We start from the raw sequence: 18,654 nt of genomic DNA, 5'->3' as shown, positions 1-18,654 counted from the left end.
ACAAGTGAACCTATTTCAAACAAAGCGGTAAGTATCACTGATACTGCGTGACCAAATTGTGCAAACATTTCTAGATGAGAAATTGAGTTCCACTGACAATGTTTATTTTACATGTAAGAAAGCTTGTCAGAGAGTGCTTTTAATGAGGAACGTCAGTTTTGTCGTCCTGTCTAAAGTGTATATTACCCTCAAAGAGAGCACCGTTGTTTTTAATATCTTTGGGCACTTGACTTAAAAGTAAATAGAAACAAGCTGACTAGTGTTGTTGATCGCAGGGAAGATAAATAAGCCACCGACAGAAGGAACTCAAATGATATTACAGCACAGCTCTACACAGGAAAGCCACGTCAATCATGAACACGGAACACACCCCCTCCACCCTGAGTTTGAGCTGCTCCCCTCAGGGCAGCGCTACATAATACTCCTGACAAAAAACAGAGATCTACAAGAGTTCCTTCATTCCAAATGCAATTAACTCAGTAAACCAACTACAGTAAATCTTAGGGTGCTTAGTTGGTAACTCTCTCATTAACCACCTTATGTATGCAGATGATTTAGTGATTCTTTGTCCATATAGTGCTGGTCTTCAACAGCTATTGAGGATATGCTCACAATATGGAATAGATTTTGACATCAAATATAATGTAAAAAAGAGTAATATTATGATTGTTAGAAGCAGAGAAGACAGAAAATTAGTATTTCCTGACTTCTTCCTGTCTGACATTGCCCTTAAAGTGTGTAATGAGGCAAAATATTTAGGCCATTACATAACCGATGATCTATCAGATGACAAGGACATTTACAGACAATGCCGAAAGCTGTATGCACAAGCAAACACGTTGGCGCGTAAATTCAGTATGTGTTCAGTGCCTGTGAAGACCTCCCTGTTTAAAGCTTTTTGTACCCCTTTATACACTGCCCACTTGTGGCGGTGCTATAAAAAAGGCAGCATGCGGAGACTCACAGTGGCCTACAATGACAGTATGAGGTTGCTGTTAAAAGCTCCTAGAAGCTGCAGTGCCAGCCAAATGTTTGCTAATGTTGGTGTACCCACTTGCTCTGCCGTAATAAGGAATCTTATATACAGATATATGTGTAGGGTATCTGACTCTGTAAATTGTATTATTTTAGCCTTAATTAGCTCTGAACTGAGCTCTACCAGGTTCTCGTCTAGAATGTGGAACCACTGGCGTTCAAGCCTGTACGTAAATATATGATGTGTGTATGTGTGTGTGCTCGCGTGTGCAGGAGGGGGGATATGTATGTACATGTTTGTGCGTATAAGTATTTTATTTTTTTTAATGTATTTTTATTGTGCTATGGACCTCTCATGAGATGTGTCCCTAATAAAGATTGAATTGAATTGAATTAATATCAAAGTATAAGATATACATGGGTATGAATTACTGTTGTAGATTTGAGAGACCAGATTTGGGCTTGTCATTTGGATGGTTGATTATTTACTCGTTTATGAATTTATGAATGTATTTATTCCCATTGCCCAATGTCTGCACTTACCTTTATTCATGTCGATTACTTTTAGAATGAACACTTAGATTAAGACTATTACTAGTATTAATCTCTCAAAAAAACCAGGGTAATTTTTCCTTTTCTTTGTGTCTGTTGGCTGAAATCAGCACTGTAGATGCAATATCCCTTGTATAATTTTGTGCTACATTAAAGCTATAAACAAAGTATATATATAAAAAAAAAAAAAAATTTGAATGACAGCAGCCTGGCTAAACAAACTAACAGTGACCATTTTGATTCAAAGGTTGCACAAAAATGTGTGATATCACATATCCTGGCAACTTCAGACGCACCGACACCTCATGTAAAGAATATTTTCATGTAGGACCACATATAAACCGTCACACTTTATTATAAATACATACTACTTGATGTTTTATTTCAAACTTTATGAAACAAAATAGCAGAAATCATTCTATACTGCTAAACAATTTAAAATTTCTCATATTTGTGACTACTGACATGTTGACCTTATACGTCCCCTGTCTGTTAATCATTGAGGCCAGTGTGCTCCTGGTGGTTCAGACCCAGACAGGTCATCGTTTGACTGGTTATCTGAGCCGTCATACTTCATCAGTGAATTCAATGACTTAATGCATGTATCTTTAGGAGCATATTGAAGTTATTTGAACATGGTTATGTATTAAATTCTGACTGTGGTGCTGGTCTATTACTCTTTAACATCTTAACTGTTAAAAGATGTTAAAGAGTAATTAATTATTAGCATACTGATAAACACTGGAACACACTGGGTTACCTAACAACCTCCCTTCAGGAAGCAGGAATGAAAGTCTGAGGTGGAGGTGGAGAGCCGCAGCAGCTACAGCTACCGACATCTTGTTTGCTCTGAAGCCCATGTGGTCCTCCAGTGTGGATACAGACTTCTTTCCTCTACCTGTCCGGGAGGCTCTACGAGGATCAGGTGATGCATATTCTTTGAGCCCAGGCAGGAGGTTTCCTGTCATAGGCAGCAGTCTGTCCATTCCGATGGGCTCCATCTAAAGGCTCCAGCTCAAGGGCATCAGAGTATGGGTTCTCAAGAACTCTGAGGACCCTGTTGACCTGAAGGACACACATGACAACAATCAATCCTCGAGGCAAAAAATAGGAAAAAAACCCCACAAAGAATCACATAGCTTCTTAGACAGTCCAGTCACTAATGTAACTGCTGGCAACAAACAGTTCACCAACGTCTGTGTATCTGTACCATTGGTGGCTGTTTGTCTCCACCTAATGGGCGACTCAAATCACAGCGCTGTCGACAGGGTCTACTATTTAAATTTCACACATACTGTCAAAAACCTCAAAAGCCCTCTCTCCTGCTCCATATATAAGAATGGGTTTGCTGACAGTAAAGTCACAGAGAGGAGCAGTCCACACAAGGAAAGCAATGCTACCGTTAGCAGGTAATGTGACTACCAAATCTTCATAGTTTCTGAAGCCATGTGTGTTTTTATGTGCACAGACATTTGCCCATACAGAGTTACTGAAAATACCAAATTTAGACAGTCGGAAGTGAGCCTTGCAATGAGGTTAGCCCAGTTAGCAGCATGTTTGCTATTAAAAAGAAGAAAACATCATTTTCTGTATCATTTATGATACAATTGCTGACCAACTTCCCCGTGAAAAGCCTGTGAAACACTCGTAAACTCTCTGTTGCCTTTTAGACGGGCTTTAACGGATCTACATGGAGATTTTGCAGAAGAAAGAAAAAACTTTTATTGTTCTACCAACCTCAGAGAAGTCTCCCTTTTCTGCAGCCTGAATTGAATTCTGGGCGATGTAGTTGCGCAGGACGACACGGGGGTTGGTGCTGTTCATCACACTGAGCCTCTCCTTCTTGACGAGAGACAAGTCCGTTGTGCCATCACACTCCATGGCTAAACGCCTCCTGGTATTTAAGTGCAAAGAAATTGTTTAAAAGACATATATGTATAAATATATGCAATCATATATGACAATAATATCAAAGAACATACTGTACTGTTTATTAAAGGTCCTATGTTGTTGATAGTCAAATATTGATGTATTTTTTGATAATAAAGCTAGGTGTCATGTAAATAGTGAAAATATCAAAACGGTCAATCCACAGCTTGTTATCATCTCTGTAAGGCTGTGGCGCCTGCTCAGGCCTGTGAGAGCCAACCAATCAGAACATAGCATGGCGTGTTCAGAAATAGGGTGAACAGAGGTGCTGCAGCACAGACAGTATGACAAAAATAATAACAGTTTTTTGCAGAGATGGAAACATTTTGTATGTTATTTTTAAAATATATTTGGCACTAGTAAAGGTGTGGGCATTAAAACCAAAACAACTGGCTGAAAGATGCTAAAATGCTTTGAAGATGTAAAGGGAACTGCAGAGTTCTGTTTTTTGTCCCACCTGTATCTGCTAACCCAGCGAATCCAGTCCTCGCGCTGCTTCTCCTTCAGCTCGCCCTGATCCGTCTCAAGCAGCCCCTTTAGCCTTCCCATCCGTTCCAGCTGCTGGGACACACCTGGCGTGTCTGCCACCATCCCAAACATGACTGGGTTGGTTTGTGCCATGGACAGAATCATCGCCAGTTCGCTAGAAACACAGAAAAATGCTTGAGGTAAGTGTGGTAAAGTAAAATGCTTGATGGTGACCCCAAATTTAGCTCTACATGCACACCTGCTACCGTCTGAACATTAATGCTGCAAAACACACATTTGACTTACAGATTGTCTTGGAAAGATTTTTCCCCAAAATGCTAGCATTGAATAGGAAAAAACAGACAGAGGTGATGACAAGAGAGAGTTAACAAAAAAACTCTCTAAAACCAGTACTGCTCAACTAGTATTGAATGCACTGTTATTAGGAGTATATGGTGGGGCAGCTGGAGACTTGATGTTCTTATTATAGCTGCTTCATGAAGGCACGCACGTATTCAACCACCATACACTCCCTCACCGGTCCTCCATAGTTGGCTTATTAGCCACCTTTAGCTCCTCAACAGAGGCACACTGCTGTAGGATGAGGTCCACTGCTGGCCCCGCGGTGGCCCCCTCACTGTCGCCCTCCTCAGGCCAGGGGACACGGCTCAGCAGGCGGAAGGTGTTGGTGAAATCTGCACCTGGAGGGACATTATGTTGGGGTAAAAATGACAAGATTGCAAAAGCATAACTAGAAAAAATTATACATGAAGCTTCAGTAGTGGTCTGACATGTCCGACTTCCTTCCATAAGTCACTTGTACCAGTGTTGTGCATGAGGCGCAGCAGGTCTGACACCAGCTCGCTGTCCTCCAACTCCTCTCTTCGGACAAGGCCAAGCTTTTTCCTCATGATACCCAGGTAGAAGGCTTCGTACGTCAGGGTGAACTCATCCAGGACAGCCCCTGCCTGAGCTGCTTCGAGCTCGGAGCCCAGCGCCTCCGCCAGGCGAGCCAGGTTCCAGCGGCACACAAACGGCTGCGCTTGGTACGAGTAGCGCCCTCTTTTGTCTGAGGCGTTGCAAACGAAATCTGGATCAAATCTGACACAGAGTGTGACACACCACAACATGAAATACTGGAATTTTGATCTAACTGGTAAATTCAAAAGTATAGAGCGGACTTCCACTTTCTGCAGCCTACCTGTCCATGAAACCAAAGGGGCCGTAATCTAGGGTAAGACCCAAGATGCTCATGTTGTCTGTGTTAAGGACACCATGGCAAAACCCAACACACTGCCACTGGGCCACTAGCTTTGCGGTTCGCACCATCACCTGGGGATAAACATCATCTGATGACCGAAATGCTAGAACACCAGCATGAATCTCAATAAGCACGCCACTGTTAGCACTGAGTTTAAGACTGTATCACACTCACCTCTCTGAAAAAAGCCAAATTCCTCTCTTTCCGGTTGCCATGAGTCTGCTGGACGCAAGGATAAAAAGTCTCAATGACATAATCCAGCAGCTGAGCGCGGATGTCATGCCGCCCTGCACTGGGACCCTGCAGGCCTGAGAAATCATCACGACCCTGAAAGATCTCAAAAGATCCAAATCTAAAACAAAAGAATAAGAAAGAGAAACATAATGAACTCTCCAGAGACAGCACATAACCAACAAGTTTAAAAAATCAAAACTGAAATGTTTCCCACCTGATGAAGGAAGGTGCGAGACGTAGGACGACTGAGCAGCGCTCAGGAACACGTCTGCCACTGTTGAGCGGATCTCTGTTGACGTAGAGGTCGGAGGTCACCAGGGAGGCTGCACGGGTGCTGGGTATCCCCAGGGCGGCCATGGCCTCGCTGCAGAGGAACTCTCTGATGCTGGAGCGAAGCACCTTCCTGCCATCTCCATCTCTGAGGAAAATGTGACATGTTTGGTATTCAACTCTGAATAATATGTTGAATGTTGTGAATCATGTCTTTTGTCACAAAACAAGACCTGCAGTGGTTTGTGCTTGCCAGGCAGGTACATTATTCTAACTGAGACTGAGCGAGACCGGTGAGATGTATTGTAAATCTTAAAATCCGGAATAATGAACAGTGCCAAATATTCACTTTACTTTGTATTCTTAACAGACCAAATCGAGGGGGGAAATGTGTGCTGGTTCTCCTGATCACACAGTCGTTGAGCAATGGGGGATCCGTCTGATGTGTGCCAAACAGTTAAGCTCTTAAGCAGCTCTCCCTGTGTTAATGCATTCACATGCCTCTGGTTAGTAAGACTTGTGAAACAGCTCAGATACTCTCACTTGGTGCAAGCAAACTTCCACCAACATCATTTTGTCACAGAGCTATTACCTGCTCCTGATGCGGATCTGATGGTCAGTGCTGTAAAAAGTCCCCAGAAGTCACACTTTTTTTGTGTTTAAATATCTGATATTAAATGTACTTAAGTGTCTAAGTACAAGTAAGATTTAATTAGGAATTTACTTGCATGTATCTATATTCTGTATATGGGTCACCCAATTATCAGCTCTGGCAATTAGCGGATCCATTTGTCAGTATTTTCAGATGATCTGAATAAGAGGGGTTTTTTTTTTTTTTTTTAAAAGCAAGTAATAGAGTATAACGAGTAAAGAATAGACTGTAGTATTTGCTTACAAAATTAAGTGCCGTATACAGAAAGCCCATTCCTGCTAGTTTCAAGAAACAACTGATGTGAACTAAGCCTCCGTAAAATAGATGGATAAAAATATTTCCAATGGTACGTAATAATTATGAGATAAATAAGATTATGAGATTTAAAATAATAATTGTGACATAAAAGTCATAATTATAAGATGAATATTGATCTCATCTGAAAAACAAAACGAAAACAAAAAACGATTTTTTTAATCTTATAATTTGACCTTTTTATTTCATAATTAAGATTTACCGTGGAATTTTATTCGTATTTTCCATCAATCTTAGTTTTCCATCTCAGTGTACTGCGAGTGATCACTGGCGGTGGTTAAACGTGTTGTCTTGATAAAGTTAGACGGTCAGTCACACACAGCATGAGTTACCTGGAGTAAGGTGTGACACCGGCACCTTTCACCTGAATCTCCCATCGCCCGTGGGTGCCCGACTCGACCTCCCCCAGGTACACCACCGCTCCGTCTCCCAGCTGACCCGCGAACAGACCGAACTGGTGGCCGCTGTAGCAGTGCGCCGCCGGCTCGGAGCCCGGCAGCAGCCTGGAGCCGCTCAGATACTCCGGGCTCAGCGGGTCACTCAACACGTCCTGCTCGGTCAGGTCGAGCAGGGACAGAGCCGACGGGGACTGGGCCACGACGGTCGGACGGACGAGGGGCTGGAGAGCGCGGATTCGGGAGAAGCATGCCGCTGGGACGGTCCGGGAGCCGGTCTCCTCCGAGTCCTCCACCGGCAGCCGTCTCAGCGCCGTGTTGTTGAAAGGTAACCGCTCCAGAGCCGTGGACACACTACAGGGCTCCATGAAGACTGGCGCTTAATACGAGCCGGTCAGGCATTATCAGGGCTGTGTGCCGGCTGTAATACCTAATTAAGGAGCACAAAAACACCCGATTTGAGCCTGAACACGTGGGCAAACAGCTTTATAATGCAGAAATTAAATGTTATACCGAGGCTTTAAACCAGAACAAATGAACAGACTGCAAATAAAGGAAAATGAAAGTTTTAATAATCTACAGAAGATAGCTTAAAACACAAAAGAAGACACCAAACATACATAAAATAGTGATTCTTATATATTAAAATGTAGGAGTCCCTAGAAAAGACAGGGACACGGCATTATTATTTCAATCTTTTAGACCACAGTGCAAAGAATCTCCAGCAGGTGGCGATAACAACCACAGCAATGTCCGGCGCTGTTTAATATAAACAGAGAGAAGAAGAGGAACTGAAGCCCCTGAAAACAAATCAGTTGAACCATGTTTTATAACTGCTTGCTTTGATTAAGGTGCATTTAATTAGATCGCTGGTGTCATTCGGATTGGAGGAGATGGTTTGCAGATTTAGTCGGATAGATACCTCCTCCCCCTCTCATCACCCTGTCGCGATTATTCTTTAGCTTAATGCTAACTGTGGCAGGGTTGCTAGCCCATCTGGGCTAACCTCAGCTAGGTTAACCACAGCTAGTTGATCAAATCTTCAACTCCGGTGTCGAAGCATGGACTCGACCGTCCTCACGCCCCTTTTCAAAGGTTTGTTTGCTTTAAAGAGAAGATGCATTACAGTTAGATATGTGGGGAAACTTTGAGTTAGCGACAGTTGAGCTAATGTTGACTTCTAACAGTGCTACTATCTCTAAGTTAGCTTTTTCAAAAGCTAGCTTGTTGGCTTCGGATAGTAAAGCTTCTTTCGCGTGGTTTATTTTGCGTTGTAAATCACTTTGACTGCATTGGTAGTTCTCTATGTAACTTAAAGACTATACAAGCATGGTGAAAGTAAAGGTAACTGGGTTTGAGCAACAGTGTTGTTTTTGAACACGCACCCTGTGTTTCCCGTAAGGTTGCATTCAACACACATCGCTGTTCCTGTAACCGATACACAAAAGCACTCTGCCAGCGAGATCCTGCTGCTGAACTGAACTGTTAACATCTACTGTCCTCACATTCATTTGTTCTTTTATCATGTGATGACATTTATATGAGTTTGTTGTGTAATTAAGAAAATGTAAAGTTTTTGATTTGATTTAAAAACAAATTCACCGCAGAGTTAGTCTAAGAATGACTTGCAGGAATAACTGAGAAAACAGTTAACTGAGTTTGTATTTTTTCCCCCATGTAGACAGATGACATACCAGATTAGTTGAATTAGGATAAATATGACAGATGGGTCAGCTTCTTGCTCTTGTATTTCCCAGGTGACCCCTTACCGCTGGCATCGCTGCGCCTCCTGGTCCCACCTCTGCAGCTCATGACAGCCTCCATGTGGCAGGTCCTAAGGAAACAAGATGTCATGAATTATTGGAAGGTGGCCGAGTTCGTCGCCTTGGTGATGGACATGGTCCCAGAGCTGCTCATGCACAAGCACAGGACGCAGCTTAACCTGGGATTAAGAGCCAGGGTGGGTGCCATCAGATGACACAAGGCATTGATGGCTATTTTGTATCTCGTTTTTTAAGACGGAGGCAATGATAGGTAGTTATAGACAGTTAATTATATATGAGCTATATTGTATATTTAATGGCAATGTGTTTTTTTCTCTCCTCATCAGTATATTCTAGAGTTGTGCCGAAGTGAAACTCTCGTGGACCGTGAATTCATCTTGGATCATCTGGAGAGGATTAAACCGCAGCACTCCAAGCTGGTGGACGTAAGTGTGTACAGTCTAGATTAGCTGATTTCACGTCACATGCCTATTTTAAAACTCCATCAACAGCCATTTTTACATCTTTCTGCCTCTTTATAGATCAGTTGCAAACATATGCTGGTATTGGCTCGGCAACACGCTTATTAAAACCACTTAAGCAGTTATCCAGAAGGGGCCTTGTAATATTTGTAATTTTTAATTCTATATTGCAGATAAAAGAATCAGAAGAGGAAGTAGCGGCTAACTTTCTTGAGCTGATCCAGACTCTGCTCAAAGATCCCGAAGAGAGACGAGACTTCTTCTTGGTGAGGCCGAGTCAGCTACTCTTCTGTGGAGCCAAATTCGACTCGCCAGGATTGATTATAATTTGTATGAAATATAGTTCTGTTGCACACGTCCAGTTGTTTTAGACTCTGGCAGGTGGTACAGAGTGCTTGGAAATGTGTTTAAAAGAAACCTCATATAATGTTGTCTTTTTGAGTCGCTGAAAAACGGCCGTGTAGCTGAGATGAGGTTTATATTTATAATGTAGTGAGATCATTTGTATCACTATCTTATTTTCTTTTCTTTTTTTTTTCAAAGGAGGTCTTCCCTGCTGAGTATGGACCTCAGTACGACAGCGATTTGCAGACGCTGTTCTCGGAGTTCCTCTTTCGGCTGGTTCAGCTGTTGCCGGTACCTGACCTGGAGCAGGTAAGAGGTGTCATTTTTGTTATTTGGATTATAAGTTATTCCTGTGAAAGAAACAACTTAAAGCAGTGTTTTTCAGTCCTGGTCCTTGGACGCCCCTGCACACGTAAATCAAATGACCAGCTGGGCAACAAGTTCTGCTAAAGCCTGATAATGACCCATTCATAGTAATATATTCTAAAATTGCTTCAATTAAAGTAAAAAAAACATAATTCAGAACACTTTCTGTGGATATCATTGGCCTGTAATATGGCTTTCATCCACGAACTAAAGTTCTGCTATCCTGTTTTTGAATTATCATCATGTCTGTTTTCATACGTTTTCCCCACAGACGGTTTCCTGGTTTGGAGCTGAATGTTCTGTGTTGGAGGAGTGTGTGCGTTCAGTCTCTGAGCCTACAGACCTGAAAACTCTGCTCCAGCATCACAAACACCTCGGGCATTTAGAGCAGCACGGTAGGTCATTTCCCATAACCACGTCTATTATGTTCCACATTCATCGTCGAAGTCAGAACTGTAGGCAATAACTCGTGTATCATTCTCGTTCTTTGTCTAGTACCACCCTCCAGCATGGGCGACAGCATCCTCTCTTCCCTCTCTGCAGTTACCTCGAGCAGAGTGACAAAACTTCCAGAACAACCTAACCAATCAGAGCCACTGGAAGGCCTCAGTGATGACACACACACTGTATCATTCGTTGATGACGTGGCAGTTGAAATAATCACAGTGACTGATTACGCAGAGGTCGAATTAGGCACAAGCACAGACATCGAGATGGTGATCGGAGCAGACTGCTGTGAGGTAACAGACACTATTACAGTGGCTGAAGACTCGCTGGTAGTGCTTCCTGATGAGACAAACAGGGAAGAGGAAGTAGAAGCAGGGGGAGAAGAAACACAAGAAAAACCTGCTAGTGGTTCGACAGACATCACCCTTCCAGAAGCTAACACGGACGATTTGGCATCCTCGCAACACAAAGCCTCTGTGGGGCCTCATGACTGCCCAGACTGCGAGAAGAAATTTAAATTTGCTTCGTCGCTGACCGCCCACAGGGTCATCCACACCGGGGAGCGCCCCCACCGCTGCGACGACTGCGGCCGCCGCTTCTCTTTCAGGCAGTCCCTCGACAGGCACAGACACACACACAAAACCGGACGCAAGTACAACTGCGTCATCTGCGGGGAGACTTTCCACTCCTTGTCAGCCCGCACGGAGCACAAGCAAACACACATGGAAGACGGTGTTTACACGTGTCATCAGTGCAGCAAGACGTTCAACTGGGAGCTGGCACTGGCGAGGCACCTGAAGACTCATACTGATGATCACAGTGCAGACAAGCTAACAGAGGGCCAAGATGAAGACCAAGAGATTGGTGAAGGGGATCAAAGTGTCAGTGTCAGCGAGGTGACTGCTGCTGTCACTGAACCCGACAGCCAGGTGCAGGCAGAGCATGATGGAGATGGTGATCTGGAGCGTGTAGAGGTTCAGTGCAGTGAGCCTGCCCCCTCTGAGCCTGAAGTCGCGGGCCCTGAAGTGGACAACGAAGTCACTAACGAAGTCATTTCATTAACGAAGGTCCGCACAAGCGGGCGCAAACGCAAACCGACCATGAAGATCCAGGTGATAAATTTACAGAAGCGCATGACTACTAAAAGGAGGAAGGAGATGCCCAAGGCGAGCCCTCCAGAGCTGAAGCCTTTGCCTTTCAACTGGTAAAACCATCTGTCCCTATCAGCTTTGATCTGTTGATGTGATTACGGTTTCATCACAGAGATATCATGTTAAGTTGATATATACGGTGGCTGTGGTGGGACATCAGGCATATGTTGCATCTCATGTTTGATTTTTTTCCCTTTCTCTCTAACAGCGCAGAGCACTCTTATGGGTCATCCATGGTCTCATCGAAGGACGGTGATGAAAGTAAGTGTTAATATTTTACAAATATCATTTTGGATCCTTCTCACTACATATACATACACAACCAGAGAGATATGAGAGCGCAAACAGCTTGTACATATTTATGACTTGATGGGCAGCTTTATTTCTTTTTTTAAATTGGATATATGGAACTAGTATTTCATATTGAAACTTATTATCACACTATCTCAACAATTCACTGATAACATGATTGACAGAACATTTTGATGATTGACTAAAGGTTTATGTGTTTTTTTTTTGATTTTTTTTTTTTAGCTAAAAACATTGTTTTGTTCCAGCTTCTTGTCCTTATTAGTTGTATTAGGAATATTATGATTTTTATGTTTTGAGCTGTTGGTTTGACAGAGCAAGCAATGTAAATATGTTGCTTCAGGCTCTATAAAATTATATTTTGCAACCTGTAATTTGAAGGGTTACTTGCCTTACCTGTAAAATCCTCTCCAAAATGCAGGCATGTAGTTGTTGCTGTTTCTTAGCACAGTGGTAATACCTTGCTCCAGTCTCTAATGACTTTGTTTCTCCTTGAGGTTCTGTAGCAGACGGCTCGTCAGCGGCCTTCTCCTGTCCCAAGTGCTCCTTCCACCACTCAGAGGAAGCACAGGTCCAGCAGCACATTGACAAGGTTCACTCTGTTGAGGCCGAGGACGACAAACTTTCCCTTCATCCCGTTGCAGACGAGGAGGGACGTTTTAGTTGTCCCGACTGTGACAAAAGCTTTAAGTTCCAATCCTTACTAAAAGCCCACCAGCGCATCCACACGGGTGAGCAGCCCTTCCTGTGCTCTCAGTGCGGACGGCGGTTCTCCTTCAAGCAGTCGCTGGAGCGGCACAAGCAGACGCACAAGTCGGGGCGCAAGTACGAGTGTCTGATCTGCGGGGAGTTCTTCAAGTCCCTGGTGGCTCAGAGGGAGCACAGAAGCACCCACATGGAGAACGGAGAGTACCTGTGTTCGGAGTGCGGCCGGGCGTTTGCCTGGAGGTCGGCGCTAGTGAGGCACCTGAAGACCCACAGCGAGGACGCCGACAAGGTGGAACGTTCTTACAAATGCCCTCACTGTGACCTGGGCTTCACCTGCGTCAGCTACCTCAATAGGCACCTGCAAACTCACCAAGAAGAAAGGGTGCACACCTGCAACTGTGGAAAGAGCTTCGCCTACAGGGCAGCTCTCACTGCGCACCAGCGCATCCACCAAAAGGAGCGGCCGCACATCTGTTCGCAGTGTGGGAAGGGATTCCTCTACAAGGGGGGTCTGCTGAGCCACATGAAGATCCACTCCGAGGAAATGCCCTTCATGTGCTCCTTCTGTGGCAAGAGCTTCAAGAGGGAACGCAACATGAAGAAGCACGAGCGCTGCCACACCAGGGAAAACGTTTTCAGCTGCTCACAGTGCGACAAGAGCTTCGTCTACAAGGCGACGCTGGTCAGACACGAGCTGACCCACTCGGGCGAGAGGCCGTACCTCTGCTCCGACTGCGGGAAGGGCTTCTTTTCCCACGCCGAGCTTCTGAAGCACGAACGTTTCCACACAGGCCACAAGCCCTTCCAGTGCCCCCACTGCGGCAAGAAGTTCACTCAGTCCTGCTACCTGACCATCCACCTGCGCTACCACACCGGAGTCCGGCCATACTCCTGCACAGAGTGCGACAAGAGCTTTCTGAGTGCCAACCGGCTGAAAAGACATCAGCGAACACACTCTGGGGAAAAACCATACCTGTGTGTGGAATGTGGGAAGGGATTCCGCCAGTCATATAATCTGAAAATGCATCAACGGACACATATCATGAAGTTATCATAGTCGAGGCTTGACTTTACTGACCAGGAGATTAAACGGTATAAGATTATAGTTAGTTACATTCTATTGTGCAATTGCAGTGAACTGCAGAGTATAGAAACTCTCTGGCAGGAACAGGTTCATGTTGAATGTGCCATTTTTCTTCCACTTGAATTACAGGTTGTGTTTCCATTAAAGCACACTGAGCAGGGGAGTGTGTGTTACAGATTCATTGTGGTGGAACATGTTTGTTCCTGATCACATTGGCTCTATCGTCAAATAATGAGCAGTAGAAGGTTTTACAGAAATCCAGTCTTTATTGTGGGCATGTTTTATGACAGAAAACGTAACACTGGTTTGAAAAAGAAGCTTAAACAATTTCGTGAAAGAAGAAGATACATTTTTTTTTTTAACAGTGGTTCCATGTCAAACAGTAACAAGAACATTCCTGCAGGTTCTGTGGAATGAAGGCTTGTGCCTCTGGTCAGCAGTAGTGCAGACAGACATCACACAGCTCTACATCCAATCACAGGTCACTGCTGAACATCAGCTTAGACATCTTTACAGTATTTAGTGTTGGTTTTAACAGAATTTAGGTCAACATCGGGGGGTTTACGTACAAACTTCAGTTACATGACGAAAACAAATGGGTATTAAGAATTATATCAGTCATTTCATGAAAGTTTCTGGTGAAAACTGATTGGAGACCAAGCTACTGCTGAGCCTATTGAAAGAGTGAGTTTGGGCAGCGCTTCAGACATGAGACCAAGTGCCCAGACAGGCGACACCTCATTCTAACAGAGCACATTCTGGCATACATGATAGCTTTAGCCAAGTTGGAACGGAAGTACTAAGAAAACGGTGAAGGCTATGCACGGCAGTAGCCCTACAGACCTGACGGTGACCTACACAGCTATGTGCAGAGTGATGGGGCAGTGGTCGCTTCCCATCGCCTTGTTACGGATCTTGCTGTCGCACAGGCCTGGCAGCAAGCTGGAGGACAGCACAAAGTAATCGAGCCTCCAGCCCACGTTCTTATCACGGCAGCCCATCATGTAGGTCCAGAAGGAGTAGGCGTGGGTCTGGTCGGGGTAGATCTCGCGGAAGCTGTCGGTGAATCCGGCTTCCAGCAGCTGGGTGAAGCCCTCGCGCTCCTCAGGAGTGAAGCCGGCGTTTTTCTTGTTCCCCTTGGGGTTCTTCAGGTCGATCTCCTGGTGGGCCACATTGAGGTCGCCACACAGCACCACGGACTTCTGCATGTCCAGCTCGCTCAGATACGACCGGAAGTCCACGTCCCAGGTTTTGCGGTAATCGAGGCGCACTAGGCCTCTGCCGGAGTTTGGCACGTAGGCTGTCACCAGGTAGAAGTTGGGGAACTCTGCAGTGATGACGCGGCCCTCTTTGTCATGCTCTTCCTTGCCTGCAGGGTTGGTAGAGGAGGATCAGTGATTAGTTTGACATATTGATTTTATATTTATATATGATTTGATTCATGATTAGTGGAAGTGATTATTTTCTGCATGACAATTTTCATTTTGAAAAAAAATAGAACCTACAGGAAAGCCAGTGTTTGTCTGCAGAACCACAGAACTTCATTATAATGCAGTTTTGTCAAACATTTTACCTTTACCTAAAAAATTGCAGCTTCTGTGGATTAGACATTGCACAGTTTCGATAATATTTCGATGATTTAGCAGCCATTCACTGAAGGGACTTTTACCTCACCTGAATTTAAAGTTTAGTTGAACGACGTCTAGTGTAGATCTGTATTCATAATGGATTCATATCCATATATTTGTATTCATATAGTGTAAGTTACTGAAAATGAATAATTGGTTACAGCTACTTGTCAGTTCAGTTTTTATGAGATCACTAGGATGAAGCTCACATCGCCTGAACTGTCTTGTGATGGAAAACCTGAGCAATTATACTGCATTTGTCCACTATTTCCACAAAAGACAGGAAATGAGTCCATTTAAAGGAGCTATATGTAACAATGTCACAAGTTTTATGTATTAATCACTTTTTTTCATCGGTCATATGTGAGCAGATTGTAAATAACACCTTCCCTCTGTCGGTTGCTGATACAAGCGTGTGGGCAATTTGTTTAAGTTGTTCAATGCTGCTGGACTGTGGCTTCATCTGTGAAGGACTCAGGTCGGATTTCCTACGACCGCAACAGTAACACAACAGTCTGCTAACAAATACTAACTACCCGCTTCCAGCACAAGGATATAAATCCTTTATAGGAGAGTTACTTGGTTAAAGATTAGAAATGGAGGGATAACCGAGTGTCAAGATATTCTGAAATTCAAGATTCAACTACACACTCTTCATTCAATTCAACGAAAAACAAGTATAAGGGAGTAAGTATATGAACGTCAAGACATCACTCACCAATGCCGTAGGTGACTTTGATAGGTTCAGTCTTGCAGAGCATGGCCACCCCACTGTAACCCTCCTTTTCATCTGACCCAGCCCAGTACTTGTGAGGGTACTCGGGCATCGAGGTGATTTCAGCAGGGAGGGATTTCTCTGCACACTTCGTCTCCTGCAGGCACAAAACATCTGGATCCTCCTCGCGCACCCACTGGGAAAGGAAGAACGGACGTGTTAACCATTGACACAAGTCTCAAAACCAAACTAGGACAAATGAATTTTCTCAAGGTCGCGGCGTACTCACATCCAGACCCTTCTTTTTCACCCAGGCTCGCAGCCCATCCACGTTCCAGGAGGTGATCTTCATGTTGGCCTTGCGTCCATCTTTGCTGGTCAGCTTGTCGGGAGGATCCTCGTACAGGATCGGGGCCTCTGGTTCCTTAGTCTTCTTTACTTTCTTGGCAGAAGCTGTGCGATGAAAGAAACATACACGGTCATTGCAGCGGCAACTCACACACAAAATCTGGAAGAATTTCATGTGTTTGAATGTGCATTGGTGCCTGCTGCAGTACCAGAGCCTGTGTCATTCTCCCCGTCTGCAGCCGCCACCTCGTCCTTCTTGCCTCTCTTCATACTCGAGCCTGCCCTGACTGCAAGCACACCTCGCAGACACACAACACGTACACACAACAACACACGCGCCGCTGGAGAAGACAAACAAGAGGAATCGAGTTACTCAATCGATAGAAAATGAATCAAAGCTATAATTGTTTTAGCGAGCACGTCAGCGGACAACATTCACCGTTTCCAGCTTCTCAAAACATAAGGATGTTGCTTGTTTTCCTGTTTCTTATATTTACATTTAGGGCATTTAGCAGACAATTTTGTCCAAAGCGACTTACAGTAATTCATACATACAAATATCAAGAGCAGTTTGGGGTTCAGTACCTTGCCAATGGACACTTTGACATGCAGAACAGGGTAATCAAACCAGCAACCTTCCGATAACAAGACGCTGACTCTACCTCCTCATTGTTCAGCCTATAGAGCGTGCGCATTGGAGACTTTCAACGACCAGGCCAGCTAACTTGAATGGGGAGAAGATCACTTAATCGTGCGGCACATTACTAATTTTATTGCTAAGAAACCTCGATTTGCTCAAATTATGACAGTCAAATGACCCATTTCACGGAGATTATGAAAAAAAATGGATCCACCGTTTTAGAGGCCCTTCCTTCACAATGTTGGCTTATGGGAAAAGGCCATTTTGGGTCACAGTGCATCAGCTGATGTAATTACACAGTTTGGCCGCTAAGACAACTGCCTTTAAAGCCTGGTGCTCTTTCTCAGGGCCTGCTTGAAGCTCAGAGTTGTATTACCAGACAGGAAGTGGGACAGCATGCAAACTTACCTACATCTGTGACCCACATCTTTAAAAAGTTCAAACAGAAAATTCTTACGTATTCGCACCTTTAAAAGTAAACCTGTCAGTGCTCTCTGTTGGGCCGGCTGTGGCGGAGACATTTCCCTTCTGTCATCTCTTGTTATTTATTGGCCAATTATACTGATATTTATCTGTAATAAACTAAATGTTTGCCTTTATCTCAATGTATTTAAATGTTTTAACGCGCATATTGATTTTTCTTTTTTTCCAACCAGTTGGTCATTTTCTTCAGTTGTAAGTCCGAGACCAACTTCAGTTTTCAACCTCCATCAAGCATGTCTGAACACCTCAGTGGGTACCAAGAATGACATAAGATGCATATCAGCAGCAGTATCGGTGTGGTCGATGCATCCATGCATGTAAAAAATACATGTCGAGCTCTCAGTGCCTGCGTATCCTCATTTGACAAATAATACCCCGGTTTTACACATGTATTTGTTTTGTAGGCGATTACTTAAGTCGAATTAGTTTTCCACGGCTTAAGTAAAGTCTCTGACAAAGGGGAAGTGCACTGAGCTTTCATTTTATTGCGCGTCGTTGCTGTGAGGAGCATAACGTTATCCAAGCACACTAAAAGCAAACTGCGGATGCATTTGTGACACAATGGATGCAAAAGTAACGGCATGCATGGAGAACACATAAAAACCAACAGCGGAAGAGGCTCTTTAGTCGTACAACAAGCTATGCTAACGCTAGCTCCTCCGCTATGACAAAGAGCCCAGAGCCAGCAGCAGACGGCCTGCTCAGAATGAATGGAGAATAACCAGCCAGCTGCTAATTAGCTTCCCACGGAGCTCATTTGATTAATCAATAAATGCAAATGTTTAATAACGGTAGAGCAATTTCTAAAGGCTACGTGTTTCAGGAAAAGGAGATGCAAATTAGCTTACTTGTACTTTCACAACAGGATGCAGAGACGAGGCTGTGCTTCTGCTTCACACCCCCAAGCACACACACAACCACACACACAAAAAGCACGGCAAAGATCTCTGGCCACATGCTTGCAGTGCGTGGCGAATGCCTAAACAGGTGCCTGATGAGAAAAATAATACTTTTAAAAAAACTAAATCTTTTTATTCCCAATTTTTCAACTGACAAAAAAACCACACAGCACTAGCTGTTGCAATGCACATACCATAATCCTGAAAGGCTGCTGATGTTAAATAATATTCACCA

The 18,654-nt window shown here is 44.1% G+C and overlaps 3 protein-coding genes across 4 annotated transcripts; 1 reads left to right on the top strand and 2 right to left on the bottom strand.

Annotated features, from left to right (window-relative positions):
• Window positions 1-1,864: 1,864 nt before the first annotated feature.
• selenoo2 (selenoprotein O2) lies at window positions 1,865-8,914 on the bottom strand. Its single transcript, XM_030439444.1, has 10 exons — window positions 8,821-8,914; window positions 6,989-7,481; window positions 5,634-5,837; window positions 5,360-5,537; window positions 5,126-5,256; window positions 4,748-5,025; window positions 4,463-4,625; window positions 3,914-4,099; window positions 3,265-3,421; window positions 1,865-2,592 (listed from the first exon to the last, which is right to left on the bottom strand). Exons 2-10 carry the CDS (start codon window positions 7,417-7,419, stop codon window positions 2,449-2,451), a joined length of 1,872 nt encoding a protein of 623 aa, XP_030295304.1. The 5' UTR covers window positions 7,420-7,481; window positions 8,821-8,914; the 3' UTR covers window positions 1,865-2,448.
• LOC115595243 (zinc finger protein 43-like) lies at window positions 7,794-13,869 on the top strand. Of its 2 annotated transcripts, none has more exons than XM_030439443.1 (9): window positions 7,794-8,146; window positions 8,809-9,011; window positions 9,162-9,260; window positions 9,470-9,562; window positions 9,840-9,950; window positions 10,279-10,402; window positions 10,503-11,658; window positions 11,814-11,866; window positions 12,421-13,869. In XM_030439443.1, exons 1-9 carry the CDS (start codon window positions 8,113-8,115, stop codon window positions 13,677-13,679), a joined length of 3,132 nt encoding a protein of 1,043 aa, XP_030295303.1. In that variant the 5' UTR covers window positions 7,794-8,112; the 3' UTR covers window positions 13,680-13,869. The 2 variants fall into 2 exon arrangements, with proteins under 2 accessions (XP_030295303.1, XP_030295302.1); XM_030439442.1 differs by having other exon boundaries at window positions 7,795-8,146; window positions 12,412-13,869.
• Window positions 13,870-13,952: 83 nt separating this feature from the next.
• On the bottom strand, window positions 13,953-18,519 carry apex1 (APEX nuclease (multifunctional DNA repair enzyme) 1). Its single transcript, XM_030439445.1, has 5 exons — window positions 18,369-18,519; window positions 16,607-16,738; window positions 16,339-16,502; window positions 16,053-16,245; window positions 13,953-15,075 (listed from the first exon to the last, which is right to left on the bottom strand). The coding sequence occupies exons 1-5, from the start codon at window positions 18,475-18,477 to the stop codon at window positions 14,561-14,563; spliced, it is 1,113 nt and encodes a 370-aa protein (XP_030295305.1). The 5' UTR covers window positions 18,478-18,519; the 3' UTR covers window positions 13,953-14,560.
• Between the last annotated feature and the right edge of the window lie 135 nt (window positions 18,520-18,654).

Source organism: Sparus aurata, chromosome 14, assembly GCF_900880675.1.
Source record: "Sparus aurata chromosome 14, fSpaAur1.1, whole genome shotgun sequence".
Lineage (NCBI taxonomy): Eukaryota > Metazoa > Chordata > Actinopteri > Spariformes > Sparidae > Sparus > Sparus aurata.
This window is presented reverse-complemented; position numbering and strand designations above follow the sequence as displayed.